General features: G+C 49.6%; 1 protein-coding gene across 1 annotated transcript; it reads right to left on the bottom strand.

Annotated features, from left to right (window-relative positions):
- Positions 1-238: 238 nt before the first annotated feature.
- BPIFB6 (BPI fold containing family B member 6) lies at positions 239-13,666 on the bottom strand. Its single transcript, XM_020902498.2, has 15 exons — positions 13,567-13,666; positions 12,958-13,057; positions 11,768-11,872; positions 11,168-11,314; positions 10,946-11,009; positions 10,476-10,536; positions 9,596-9,687; positions 8,500-8,673; positions 7,311-7,364; positions 6,787-6,960; positions 5,970-6,037; positions 2,401-2,446; positions 1,749-1,812; positions 1,262-1,338; positions 239-271 (listed from the first exon to the last, which is right to left on the bottom strand). The coding sequence occupies exons 1-15, from the start codon at positions 13,664-13,666 to the stop codon at positions 239-241; spliced, it is 1,359 nt and encodes a 452-aa protein (XP_020758157.2).
- Positions 13,667-15,057: the final 1,391 nt, after the last annotated feature.

Genomic DNA, 15,057 nt, shown 5'->3' with positions numbered 1-15,057 from the left:
CCATTGAAGAGGAAAAAAAAACCACATCAATTTCCTACAAATAAAGAGGTCAAAACATCAGGTGTTCATTAGGGCCTTTCTCCTGTTTATTGCCAAGTCCCCAGCCCCATCCTGCCCTGCTCACTCCTCATCAGCCCCAGGGGTAGGGGGCCAGGCCCACCCAGTTCCAATCAGGCTCCTCTTTGGGGTGTAACTAGTTGACTGTGTGCAGGCAGCTGGCAGGCAAATCCTGTCCCAGTCAGTCCAGCTTCAAGTCCAGCACCAGGGCATTCTGGCAGGAGAAAAAGGGCCAGGAGTGGGTGTGGGGAGCAATGAGGGGCCACCCAGACACAGAATGGGATGGACAGGGATGTGGTAAGGAATGAAATCAGCTCTGTGTTTGCGAACGAAGGATGGGGCTTCCCTGGTGGTTCAGTGATAAAAAGAAAAAAAAAATCTGCCTGTCAATACAGGAGACACAGGTTCGGTCTCTGGTCCAGGAAGATCCCACATGCCACAGGGCAACTATCCCATGTGCCACAACTACTGAGCCTGTGCTCTAGAACCCAGGAGCCATAACTACTGAAGCTTGTGCATTCTAGATTCCGTGCTCTGCAACCAGAGAAGACACTTCAGTGAGAAGCCTGTGCACTGCAACTAGAGAGTAGCCTCTGCTCGTTGCAGTTAGAGAAAAGCCCGTGCAGCAATGAAGACCCAGCACAGCCAAAAATAAATAAAGCAATGTTTAAAAAAGAAAGACTGGCCTTATGACCCTTCACCTCTCTGAACCTCGAGTTTCTCAACAGTCAAGTGAGGAGAAGCACCCCTATGTCCCAGAGTAGAGAGAGCAAATGAGAAAGCATTGTCCATTCAATGCTTCAAGTGCAATGCTTAGTGTGCAAGGCAAAGCTAATATTTATGGAGCACTTACTTTATGCCTTTAAGTGAATTATCTCCATAAATCATCACAACAGCTCTCCAGAGTGGATACTATATTATTCTATTTGAGACGACAGAAAAACAGAAGCACCCAGAAAGAAGAAGTAATTCATCCAAGGTGGCAGAGGAGGACAGTAGCAGAATTCATGTTTCCTTCAGGGGATCCCTGGCTAACGGCAGCCTCCAGATTCTGAGGGGCACGGTCTTGCTCAGGGGATTGGCAAGACTGTACTGATGGCCACTGCCCTCCTTAGTCCAATGCCCTCCAAGTTGAGAATGGCAGGCTTTTGCTCATTGGCCAAAAACATTGGCTGAACTGGCCTTTCCCACCTCCCTTCCTCACCTCAGTTATATCCAGCTCTGCCAGGTTGTAGTTCATGTCTAGAAGGTCAGGAAGTGGGAACCCAACTCGGAGTACATCTGAGAAATATAGGAAGAGTCATTTCAGCCTACCTGCTCTGCAACTAAGTGGCTGCCTAGAGCAGCATAGTGGAAAATAGTGCAGTGATTGATTCATGATGTCTGCCAGCTGCACAGGCCTAGACACCATCAGCTGGATCACCACTGACTGGCATCCCAGGGCGGGGTCAAGATCCGACTTCCGGTATGGGGTCAAAGGTCAGAGTTCAAGTTGTTGAAGGGGCCCTTGTCCCCAGGCAATTGACATTAACATGACATTAGCCTGAAAGACTCACTACTGACTATCAACTCCCTTTTAGGTTTCCTCATCTGGGGCCAGTGGAGGGCCTTTGAGACCATCCTTGTGACATCCCTTCCTGCTCAAAGTGCTTCTTGGCACCAGCAAAACCCAAGCCTGTTGGAGCCCTCACCATTGATGACTGGGATGTAGGCTTCTTGGAGAAAATCAGTGATGAAGCCAGTCAATTTCTTCTCCTGGTAACAGAGAGAGAGAAAGAGAAGATACCCTCATCCCATCATTCCATTAATTCAACAGATTTTTTTTCAGTTCTTAGTCCAGCTGAGTCCAAGGACCACAGAAACAAATATTAGAGACATCAAATCACATCGAAACTGCATCTGACTGTTACTTTGTAGACTGATGCCCTTCATTTCTGCTTAGCTCCTGTTCAGTCCATGGGGTCTCAAAGAGTCAGATAACGACTGAACAACTGTGCATACACGACTCCCAACTACATCAGGTTCTGTGTTGGGCCCAGAGGCTACAGAAACTAATAAAAATAGCACCTGGGCTGGGCAAACAAGCTCGGGTTGCTGCTATGCACAGCAATGCTTTTAAAATCAATCTAGGGAGATGTCCAGATTCTATCCAGAAAAGAGAATAAAGACTCAGAGAAGCAAAGCAATTTTCCCAAGGTCACACAGTCAGGAGCCCCAAACCCCACAGTGACCTACTCTATTCACTCTGCCTCCATTTCAGAACTCTATCCTGAAATTCCAAGGTGAACAGGTCCAGTTTTTTGCTTTTAAGCCAGACCAGGCAGAAGTACTTGGGATACTTACCTTGAAGGGGCCAATCGATGAGGACCTCCGGGACATGCTCAGTAATCTGCAGAGGAGAGGGAACCGGGGAGGTGGAAGGACTGTCAGAGCGCTGGAGAAAAGGCGTCTCAAACGCCCCCAGCCCCTCTCTGATGGGGAAATCCCCTTACAGCCTCCACACTAGGTGCTCCTAAGTCTGTTTACATGCCGCCTGTGATGGGCACTTACCCTTTTCCTTACAGCCCATGTTGTTTCCTAGAGCTCAAACCACTGACTTCTCTCATTGGTCCTGACTCCTCTCTTTGGGACTCAAGCTCTGTCTATTGCCCCTGCCCAAGGCCAGATATGCAGAGGTTTGCAGCTCAGTTAGCCAGTTCCAGACTTCTGCAGGACACAGAGATAGGGTCCTTCACAGGGCCCCTCCTCTGCACAGCCTCTGATGGCACTAATGCACCTTGGCACCAGAACAGGCCATATGATGGTCATCTGCTGGGTCTATCTTCCCAACATCTATTCTTTATTCCAATAACAGACTCTCCATTTCCTGATCCTGTCTATCCAAGGTATTACAGTGGGGTGAGCACATCACCCAGACCTGGCCAATCAGAGCATTCGATCTCTAGAGTCATCAGTTCAGTTCAGTTCACTCAGTCATGTCTGACTCTTTGTGATCCCATGGACTGCAGCATGCCAGGCTTCCCTGTCCTTCACCAACTCCCGGAGCTTGCTTAAACTCATGTCCATTGAGTCAGTGATGCCATCCAACCATCTCATCCTGTCGTCCCCTTCACTTCCTACCTTCAATCTTTCCAGCATCAGGGTCTTTTCCAATGAGTCAGCTCTTCATGTCAGGTGGCCAGAGTACTGGAGCTTCAGCTTCAGCATCAGTCTTTCCAATGAATATTCAGGACTGATTTCCTTTAGGATTGACTGGTTGGATCTCCTTGCAGTCCATAGGACTCTCAAGAGTCTTCTCCAACACCACAGTTCGAAGGCATCAATTCTTTGGTGCTCAGCTTCTTTTATAGTCCAACTCTCACATCCATACATGACTACTGGAAAAACCATAGCTTTGACCAGATGGACCTTTCGTGGCAAAGTAATGTCTCTGCTTTTTAATATGCTGTGTAGGTTGGTCATAGCTTTTCTTCCAAGGAGCAAGCGTCTTTTAATTTCATGACTGCAGTCACCATCTGCAGTGATTTTGGAGCCCAAGAAAATTAATTCTCACACTGTTTCCATTGTTTCCCCATCTATTTGCCATGAAGTGATGGGACCAGGTGCCATGATCTTAGTTTTTTGAATGTTGAGTTTTAAGCCAACTTTTTCACTCTCCTCTCTTTCACTTTCATCGAGAGGCTCTTTAGTTCTTCACTTTCTGCCATAAGCGTGGTGTCATTTGCCAGGAGGTTATTAATATTTCTCCTGGAAATCTTGATTCCAGCTTGTGCTTCATCCAGCCCAGCATTTCACATGACGTACTCTGCATATAAGTTAAATAAGTAAGGTGACAATATACAGCCTTGATGTACTCCTCTCCTGATTTAGAAGCAGTCTGTTCTTCCATGTCCATTTCTAACTGTTGCTTGTTGACTTGCATGCAGATTTCTCAGGAGGCAGGTAAGGTGGTCTGGTATTCCCATCTCTTTAAGAATTTTCCATAGTTTGTTGTGATCACACAGTCAAAGGTTTTGGCATAGTCAATAAAGCAGAAGTAGATGTTTTTCTGGAACTCTCTTGCTTTTTCAATGATCCAACAGATGTTGGCAATTTGATATCTGGTTCTTCTGCCTCTTCAATACCCAGCTTGTACATCTGGAAGTTCCCAGTTCATGTACTGTTGAAGCCTGGCTTGAAGAATTTTGAGCATCATTTTGCTAGAATGTGAGATGAGTGCAATTGTGCAGTAGTTTGAACATTCTTTGGCACTGCCTTTCTTTGGGATCGGAATGAAAACTGACATTTTCCAGTCCTGTGGCCACTGCTGAGTTTTCCAAATTTGCTGACCTATTGAGTGTAGCACTTTCACAGCATCATCTTTTAGGATTTGAAATAGCTCGACTGGAATTCCATCACCTCCACTAGCTTTGTTCGTAGTGATGCTTCCTGAGGCTCACTTGACTTCACATTTCAGGATGTCTGGCTCTAGGTGAGTGATCACACCATCATGGTTATCTGGGTCATGAAGATCTTTTTTGTACAGTTCTTCTGTGTATTCTTGCCACCTCTTCTTAATATCTTCTGCTTCTGTTAGGTCCATACCATTTCTGTTCCTTTATTGTGCCCATCTTTGCATAAAATGTTCCCTTGGTATCTCTAATTTTCTTGAAGAGATCTCTAGTCTTTCCCATTCTATTGTTTTCCTCTATTTCTTTTCATTGATCACTGAGGAAGGCTTTCTTATCTCTCCGTGCTATTCTTTGGAACTCTGCATTCAGGTGGGTATATCTTTCCTTTTCTCCTTTGCCTTTCACTTCTCTTCTTTTCTCAGGTATTTGTAAGGCCTTCTCAGACAACCATTTTGCCTTTTTGTGTTTCTTTTTCTTGGGGATGGTCTTGATCACTGCCTCCTGTACAATATCATGAACCTCTGTCCATAGTTTTTCAGGCACTCTGTCTATCAGATCTAATCCCTATGAATCTATTTGTCACTTCCACTGTATAATCATAAGAGATTTGATTTAGGTCATACCTGAATGGTCTGGTGGTTTTCCCTACTTTCTTCAATTTCAGTCTGAATTTTGCAATAAGGAGTCATAGTGATTAGCTTAGAGTTGGTCATGTGATCCACACTAGACCAATGAAAACAGCCTTTGAGATTTTGTTAGAACTATTAAATAAGAGGTCTCTCTTCTTACTGGGGTCACTTTGCCACCAACTGGGGAGTGGCTGCCTGAGAATGTCCAACAGAGTGGACAGCAAAAACCAAGGGAAGAGAGGGATAAACTTTGAGAATTTTTGTGCGCCTAGATCCAGCCATGCCTGAAAGGGGAGATCTACCCCTAGAGATTTTAATTATATGACTCAAGAGTCCCTTTGGGGCTTAAGCAAGTTAAAGTCAGAATTGTCTCTTACAACCAATAGAATCTTGGCACAACACATCAGACAAGAAATTATGACAAATACAAAAATTATTGAGCAATTGAATACAAAACTAGACCTAACACATAGACAGAGCTCTGTAAATGTTGACTGTTATCAGTATAAAGAAAGCGTTCCTGGAAAAGGTAGTATTTGAGGTGGGCACTGACTAGCGGGTGGAATTTGGATGGCATGGGTAAAAGCCTATTCATGAAAAAGGGAACTTGATCACACGATCAGACTCACTGTGCAAGAGCCTAGTGGAATAGTGGCAGCAGTGGTGGGAGAATCTGAGAAGGGCCTTGAGCGTCAGGCTAAGATTTGACAAAAGATCATGCACACAATGGGGAGCCATTGAGGGTTCTAGAGCAGGCAGAGAGACCAGAGAGGCCTGGTGGTGTGGGCTGTGCTGACTGGGTCAGAGGAAGGCCCTGGAGCAGGAAACCAAGTGGTCTTGGTGGTGCCTAGGCAGGGGTACAGGGATGCCAACCTGGGCGGCAGACTCCTACCTGTCCAGAGAGGTGGTCATCTGCAGCCGGTCCTCATGAACTGAATACTGGATTTTCAGGTTGAAGTGCTGACACAGAGCGGGGGGAAAGCAGGAAGTAGGCAGTGGGTCCCCCATCAGGGCTGGTAAAACCAGGGGCTCTACGACCTTCCCAGACCCACCACCACTGCCAAGACAGAGCAAGAGTCTTCCTCTCTGCCCAGCCCACCCTCAGGAACTGAACCCAGCAGCCTCCCCATGCCCCCAGGCCAGGATCCTCATCCCGCCTGTACCCAGCCCACGACAGCACTATCAGAAATCCTGGCATGTTTGTGGGTCCCTGAACACACCACGTTATTTCTCCAGGCCACGTCCTGTGACTCTGTCTGGAGTACCCTCCATCACCAGCCTCCCCAACATCAACCCTTTCCCTGGTCAGATCCTGCTCAACTTTCAAAGCATAGCTCAGGCATCACCTCCTCTAGGAAGTCCTTTGTAATTTCCTCAAAATAGATTTGCAATCTCTCTAGGCTCATATAGTCCCCTGAGTGAGACTTTCACTGCCCTTATAGATGCTAATGGATGTCAGAGGGTGGGAAGTTGAACAGGAAAGAGAGGGAGGGAAGGAAGGAAGAGACAGAAATGATCTTGCTAGTCATTCAGAGGTTCAATTGCAGAGCCCAAAGTCAGACAGTAGATGACAGTGCCCAGGAGGTTATAACCACATAATCAAGATTAACTAAGAACCCTTCAATCCATTACTTAACTATGAGCTAAAAGCCCACCCTCCAGCTTCAAATATCCATGAGTTGGGCCTAACTGGGAAAAAGTCCACTCACAGTTTCCAGGACAAAGAGGGATACAGGCGGCTTGCCCCGCCGCCGAGCAGCGAACATCTCCAGGGTGCCGTGGAGGTGCAGCAGGCTCTTGCCTGTCTTCATGGTGACCTTGGGGGACTTGTTTATCCTGATCTTGGTCACAAGGGGTTTCGACTTGGGATAGGCTTCAGCCACCTACAGAAATCAGGAAACTCCCCAGGGCCAATCCTCAGACTGGTGGTTTCCATTGAAACCAGGAGTCTGACATGAAATAGGTGATTTCTACCTTGAAAGGACTATATGCAAAGGCTGGGGTATATCTATCAGGAAATAAAGGAAACAAAACAGAAAATCTGGCTATTTCTATATTGGACATAGAAAGTACAATGCACAAAACCTGGGCATTTCTGTGGGGAGCCGAAGACTACTTTACGGAGAAGTTGGGATGATGCCACACTGGACAAGGGAGACACAGTATTGAAAATCCCTTTGCCTGGAGAACAGGGAAGGTGATTATGGTGATTATGGATAGCTGGGGCACTTACTTTAGGGATGAAGCCAGCCAGTGTTACAGTGGTTTGGGGGGGCAGCTCACCAATCTACAAAATAATAGTCAAGGTTGGGATTACTGAAGGCTTCCCTGAGTCATCTTAACAAACCTCTCCTCTGACTTAAAAAGGCATGCCCTCTGAGGTGCCTTCATCAAAATAGTTCTCACTCTTTGATTAAGTAGATAATGAGCTCCTGGATAGCCCAGACTGTGGCTCACACATTCCAGTGCCCATAGGTCTGAGTACAAGATCATGCACTGAGAAAATTTTGTTTGATGAAAAAGTAGACAGAGAGATGGGAGAATGGGTGGATGTGATGGATCAGAGGAAGTGGGTGAAGGGATTCATAGATGGATAGATGGATGGGGAAAAAATATAAACAGATAAGTGGGTGAGTGGATGGTTGGATTGATGGATGGGTGTTTGTGTAGGAGAATGAATAATAGATAGATGGGCAGGTGGCTGGCTGTGTGGAGGCATGAAAGGAATAATGGAGAGGGGAGGATAGGTGGGTGGGGAAATGGCGGAATTGTCTGATAAATGGATGGGAGAAGGGATGATGAGTGGATTGATGGGTGGAGGGATGAATAGGAAGGTCCACAAATGGATGGTGGATGCATGGATGGGAGGATGAATAAAAGGATCAGTGGGGATGAATGAATGAATGGATGGATTGAGGGCTGACTGGCTGGATCAGTAAATGAGTAGGAGGATGGATAATGGAGAACTGGATGAGTAGATAGGTGGGTATCTGGGTGTTTAGGTGGTAAATGGCAGATGCATAGATTCATACATTCAATAGTATCCACCCCTGTTCTAGGTATGGATAGTATGGAGGGTTGGGTGGATTCTAGCTAAAAGGATAGAGTCTAGGACATGACTACACAGCAGCAAGACAGACTGGAAATAAAGAAGGTGAATGGATGGACAATGCAGAAGAGTTGTAGGTTGGTGGATAAATACCTGGTGTATGGACAATTGAATGGATAGATGAATACATAGTGGTTACATGGACAGAGAGATGGTGGATGGTAGGGTGAAATGATGATAGAAACCCAATCCGTCCTGGCCCCTCCCAGTCCTAGCATTACACACAACCCCAGGATAATTCTCAGTCTGGGCAGGGACTGTCATTACAGGGAGCAGATGCAGATATGGGGGGTGTGGCCACTGGGCAGCTCACCATCGTATCCTTGACTTTCACATCAAAGGACTTCTGCAGAAGAGCAAGCTCTGCCGTGAGGAAGGCGGCCGAGAGCAGCAGCTGCGAGGAGCCTTCAACATAGTCCTCAGGGAACGCAGCCCCTCCGGCGTCCGCAAGCTGGATGGTGTTGCCCTTTTGCTGCTGCACCACAGGCTGCGGGACAGCCAGGGGAGAGACACTCAGCCTTGGCCATGGGCAAGTCTCAGTCCTCCAAACGAATGGTGCTCAAACCAGCCTAGTGTTAGTCACTTAGTCATTTGACCCTTTGTAACCCCGTGGACTGCAGCCCACCAAGCTCCTCTATCCATGGGATTTTCCAGGCAAGAATACTGAAGTGGGTTTCCTTCTTCAGGGGATCTTCCTGACCCAGGGATTGAACCCAGGTCTCCTGCACTGCAGGCAGACTCTTTACCATCTGAGCCACCAGGGAAGTCTGTGGTGCCCAAGTCAGCAAGTCATAAGATGGTTGAGTCAGAGCAGTGTGCAGTGGCTCGACTCTCCCAGTGTACAGATGGGTAGACTGAGGCCCACAAGGATAATGGAGTCAATCACTAAACCACTGGCAGCTCCTCAAAGGATTGTGTAAGTAACCTCAGCTAATCTGACTCTAACTGATTAGAGCCCTCGTTTACTATTTTAACCTCCAGAGAAAGAGGTAAATGGAAGACAACGTGCAGCCTGTAAGAGCCCCACTGGAGAGGACGTCACGGGGAGATGACTGCTTGGGATTCTTCTTTCCATTCCTGGGAGATGCAGTCACCTGGTCACCAGGGTTCTGGAGTCCTGGGTGAGTGAGGCCCTAGTCAAATCCTGCCTCCCTGCTAGACTGGGTGCTCTCTTCTTTACAACAGTGGACAAGCCACTCACTGGGAGAAGCAGGCAGCCTCAGGGGTGTGGGTGTGGAGTTGGCCATCCCAGAAACTAGCTCAGGATTTGGGGTTCATATTGAGAGCAGAAAGAGGAAGAGGCCCCTCCCACCCTCCACAATCCCAGCCCAGCCACCAGCCCTAGAGGAAGCAGACCCCGCCACTCAAGCCAGTAAGACCTCTGCCGGCTGACGCCCTTTGGTGCTTACACTGAAGTCCACTTGAATGTAGCTGGCTGTAGTGGTCGGTACGGACGTCAGGACATATTGGACGGTGCCCATCTGGCCCACAGGCATGGGAGCTGTGCAAAGACGAAGGTTCACTCAGAGAGACAACAGCCCGGGGACAACCTGGAGAAGCCAGCACCAGCCAGCTGCCACCTGAACCTGGCCTGGATGCCAGGACCCCGGCCCTCTCTGTGACACAAGGCAACTGCTTAGCATCTCTGGGCCTCAGTATTTTCATCTGCATAATGGAGGCAGTGGTGCCTGATCTAGAAAATCATGCCACCTTACATCGCCCTGCAAATACAGAGCCTGAGTGTTCACCAAGTGTTTTCCAGCTCAGTTATCACAACAGATTGGTGTGGTCAGGATTATTCATTCTATTTTACAGATGCACAGACTGAGGCTTGGAGGAGTGAAATAATGTCCCAGGCCACTCTGCAGGGCACATGAACCAGTTTTCCTCAGTCTCAGCCATTGGGGTTTCCCCTCCTGGTCTTGGGGAGCCCTGTGGACCCCACAGTGATACAGGTGGCTGTTTTCCCTTGGCAAAGGAAAGGGTGGGGTTACTACTGGGATTACCCTTTATGGTACAAGGTTTGTGGATGAGCTGTTGTGAACAAAGGGTGCTGTCCTTGGAGTCTGGGAGAATGATAGATAGAACACTGGGTGGAGGGCTGAGAGGTAAGGACCCCAGAGCCCCTCAGGGCCTAAGGATCCCCATCTGGGCACTGCGGGGAGGAGTGGACTCCATGACCTCAGACCTCCTCTAGTCCCAAGGCCAGGCCAGGAGCAGGCATTTGAATGGGGAGTGGGACATCCTTCTGTCCCCATGCAGGAGCAAGGCATAGCTAGGGCTACACACCATTCAGGCTGGCCCACTTCTTGTTCACATACACCAGGACTGCATCAATGGCAGGACACATCTGGAAGAAGAGAAAGCGCTGGGCTGAAGGGGGCCCTGAGTGGAGGGCCCCATTCTCACAGCTGAATGTTACTCCATGGGGAGTCTCAAGGGCCCTGGTGGGATAGGGACTGGAGGGGGAAACCAAGGCCACAAGTCATACAGAAAGTCAATGGCAGAGCCCCAGGGACTGGTATGCTCAGCGGGGTTGGCAAGCTGTTCGGTGCCAGCTGCCATTTCCTCCTCCCCTGCTCACGGAAGACATTACTAACTGATCACAGTACTTCCTCGCACTGAGCCAGCCACAGCCTCAGGAGCCTCCTCAGCCACCAGCAGTCAATCAAGATCAGCAGCCGAGATGAAACGCGCTTGCCAGCCCTGGTCTAAGCAGTGCCGGAGATGAGGGGCGGAGGCTCACTTTGGGCACTCACCAGACCAGGAAGAACTTTGTGTAGGGTGCTGTCCAGGAACTTGTTGACCACCTTGGGTAGCATGCTGGACACAGAGGATGGGGACAGAGGCATAGATGGCAGGAAGTTAGGCACGGGACATGCAGGGACATGGCTAAGGAGTTCAGTGTCTCAGGAAATGGGATGCTGGGTCGGGCTGGCAAGGTGGACCAAGCCTTCCTCCCCAACCACAGAGAACCTCACTTGCTAGGCAGGTTTGTCTTCACGCTGACCAGGATGATCTCACAGCCCTCACTCTTGAACATGGGGAGGCCTGTCTCATCCTGCAGAAGCCGGTTGGTGGCTGTGATGTTCAGGACCACGATGATCTCCATGTTCCCACCCATGAAGCTGGAGGAGGGGGCAGGCAGGCATCAGGGCATCACTGCCACTGTGACCACAATCTCAGCATCTCTGAGAGGACGAAAGGGTGGGAGACCATGCCATGGGACAGAAAGAGGGATGGGACCTACCCAAGTTCACACAACCAGCCTTTCCTCTCCTCTCTTGCTTTGGTGAACTCCTATACATCCTTCAAAACCCTGTTCTGCTCAGCTGTCATCATCTCCTCAAAGCCTTTTCTAATCCCCAGCCCCTACACCCTGTCAATATCTCTTCTGTCCCAGGCCAATCTATCAATCTGTGATCATCTGTGCTCAGGTCTGGTTCCCATCAAAGGTAGGAACCAACTTTGCATTATCTCAGACCACAGCATGGTACACAGTAGGAACTCAATCAATGGGCATATAAGAGTGAGACAAAGAGGCCATTGTCCTTTCCTTCTCACCTCCCTGCCCTACTCACCTCTTGCCAGTGATGGTCATGCCCGTGGACACACACTGGAAGACGCCCACCCCAGGCATGAAGTTCATTGTGATGACGGGCAACAGCACATCCTTCACTTTCAGACTGGGAGGGGCAGACATTTGAGCAGTGAGAACTGGACAGGTGAGACCCCTCAATGTACCCCTCCACCACTCTGCTGGGAGACCTTGGGTAAATCCCCCATCCCATGTCATAGGGATAAACCTATCTCTGGGGCTGTCATGAAACGCAAACAAAAGGCTGAACATGAACCAATCTGTACACAGAAAGCTCTCCTCATGGGTGAGATGACATATGGCTTAATTTGTGACCCTGGGTTGCCCCTTCACTGATGTAGGCCTCGGTTTCCCCACTGACAAAAAGAGGAGGTTTGCTTAGATCTGAGTTTCTCATCAGTGATGCTGTGGACATTTGGGGCAAGACCATCCTGTGTTGTGGGCTGTCCTGTACATTGTAGGATGTTTCATAGAAACCTTGGCTTCTGCTCACTACAGGGACTAGATGCACTCCCCCTCCCTGACTCTACAAGTTGGGACAATCAAAAATGTCTCCAGACATTGCCAGATGTCCCCCTGGAGGCAAAATCACTCCTGGCTGAGAACCACCAATCAAGATCCGGGATAACAAAGTTGTGGCCCATTTACTTCACCTGCCCACCCAGAGCTCTTGGCTGACGTTGCTCATCGATCACACTGCTATTTCCTGATAAGTCCAGAAAGTGTCTCAAAACCCTACCCAGTACATCATTCCAGAGAGCCCCTACTAATCAATCCCATATGACACAAGCAATGAAACTAGTTTGCCCATGTCCTTAGATGATTGTTTCCATTCAGCCACTGGAGGATTTTTCATCCAATTTCACGTACATTCAGCAAGCTCCTGCTGCATACAGGGGGTTGGAGCCTGATTTTCCAACTTCACTTCCTCTTCCCAATGGCCCTGGTCACAGCAGGACTAGAATTGTCCCCAGTGGGTGACTGAAGGGACTGAGGTCCAGGCAAGAGCAGTGACCTGCCCAAGGTCACACAGCAAGCCAGCAGCAAAGCCAGAAAGAGGCCCCATGTCCTGCACCAGCTCTTTCGCTCAGGTCCTGGGCTTAGCATTACCACCACCCTCTGCCCTAACCACCACCCCCTTCCCCCGGCCCATGAAGCCCCTCCCCTGCTCACTCAGTGATGCCCTTGATAGGCTTCATCCCTGGGCGTTTTTGGCCAGCCTCAGCTGCCATCTTCTCCAGGATATGACTCTCATTCATGGCATTCTGGACCTCTGGAAAGGAGTAGACAGACCCTCGCCTGGGCTCCTCACTGCTTCCCTCCCTGGCCAGTCTCTCAGGCATCTCAGCAACAAGTCGTGTGCAGACCCTGCCCTCTTCCAGCCTCACGAGGGAAACAGAGTCACCAACAATAACAGTAAAGAGGGACGAGAAGAAGGAGAGGGTGGGACGAATTCAGAGTGGGATTTGGCTCATGTCTGTCACCCCAATGACCCACTTGTGGACGCCAACCCCTGCCATCAGGGCCAAGGAGAGGCTCCAAGGAAGTAGAATTTCCAGCTCTGCCTTCAACTTGGTGGGGGACCTTGGGAAGGTCACTCTATTTTCTCTGGGTCTCAGTCCCCTCTCCTTTCTGTAAAATGGAAGAATAACTAACAAGTCACTTATAAGTTTACTTTGAGGATCACAGAGCACTCAAGTCTATGCAAACACAGGCAGTCACTACCTAACCCCAGTCACACACCTCCCCCTCACCCCACGCCTACGCCCAGCACCAGCTCACCGCGATTCAGGATGTCCATGCCCAGCCGCACCAGCGCCCCAGGGTCTGCCCGCGCAGCAGTCAGCAGGCTGCAGAGTGCCAGACACAGAATCCACAGCATGGCCCCACCTGTGCCAGAGGGCCTCAATTGGGTGCAGCCGGGCAGGCCCCGGGAGCCCCCTGGGGGATCTCGGAAGTCTAGGAGCCTTTGGACTCCAGCCAGTCCAGAGAAACTCATGCCTGCCTCCTCCCAAAAGACCCAAGGGTGTCCAGATGAAACACCAGGCCTTCTGGAGTCACCCAAGCAGGTCACCTCCCTCTCTAAGCCTCAGCCTCCTCATCTGGGGGCCTGATGCATTCCGATCAGCCTGCCTGATGGGGTTGGCGGGAGGTTTAGCTGCAATTTTTCATGGGTTCAGGTGTGGCTCAGAGAGCAGTGCTGGGGCCACAGAGGGAATTCCCTCCTAGTCCTGATCCAGGAACTCTCCGTGCAGTGCAGCATGGGAACGGGGGAGCCCTCTGCTCCCCCAGCCCTCCCACGACAGCGAGAGGCATCCCCCACCTCCCCCAGCTCAGCTCCCTTCCAGAAATCTCAGTTCACAGCCCCTCAAGGCCCCTGGAGACAATGCCTCACCAATAGGGAAACCGAGGCAGAGTTTGAACCAGCGCCAAGGTCTCACAGTGAGTAGAGAATCAAATGATGACCTCTGACCTCAGATCCTTCAAAACTCCCAGGAAAGCCCCTTCCCATCCCTGGACTCCCAGACACCCTTTCTTCCTGTGGACAACTTATCAAGACCTGAAATTCTTCCAATCAGAGGCTGAGTGTTTATTTCAGGTTTGAGCTGTGGCTGAAAAGAATCAAGGTGGGGCGGCCACTGAGGCTGGTCTGCGTCACCAAAGAGGAAGAGTTCCCGATGGACTCCAGCCTGCTGACAGCAGGCTCAGCCACTGACCCATAAACAGAAATGGGCACCTACTGGGGGCCCTCTTTCTTGTCGAGCCCATGCCTGCCTGTGTGTATTCGTTCATTCAACTCACATTTACTGAGTCCTCACTATGTCTCAAGCAGGCCGGGGTACAAGGTACACACAGCAGAGACAGTCCTGCTCCTCCTGAATCTCAGAGAGAAGCAACCGAATGGGATACAATGTGTATGGAGGATTAGGAAGTGGGGGGTGAGCATCAGGGAAAGACTCTCTAAGGAGGAGATGTTTGGGCTGAGACCTGAAGGATGAAAAGCAGCCAGTATATAAAAAGTCAAGGAGACCATTGAGCCTACAGTCAATATTTGCTAAGTGAAACCGTGTTCTGTTTGCTTCTTGTCCAATTCAATTTTTAGATATCTATCTGGGCTTGAAAATAATCAATTGTGATGTTTCTTCCACGCCTGTGAACACGCCTAGTGCCAAATCTCTGAAGTTCATCCTGTGGAGGACTATGGAGTTCATCACCAGGCAGCAGAGCTTGAAAGGGCTGAGTAAATGTCTTCTCCAGACTGCCCTACCCCTA

The sequence above is a fragment of the Odocoileus virginianus genome, chromosome 9, assembly GCF_023699985.2.
Source record: "Odocoileus virginianus isolate 20LAN1187 ecotype Illinois chromosome 9, Ovbor_1.2, whole genome shotgun sequence".
In the NCBI taxonomy this organism is placed as follows: Eukaryota; Metazoa; Chordata; class Mammalia; order Artiodactyla; family Cervidae; genus Odocoileus; species Odocoileus virginianus.
Note: the sequence above shows the minus strand (reverse complement) of the source record. Positions and strands in the feature narration are given on the sequence as shown.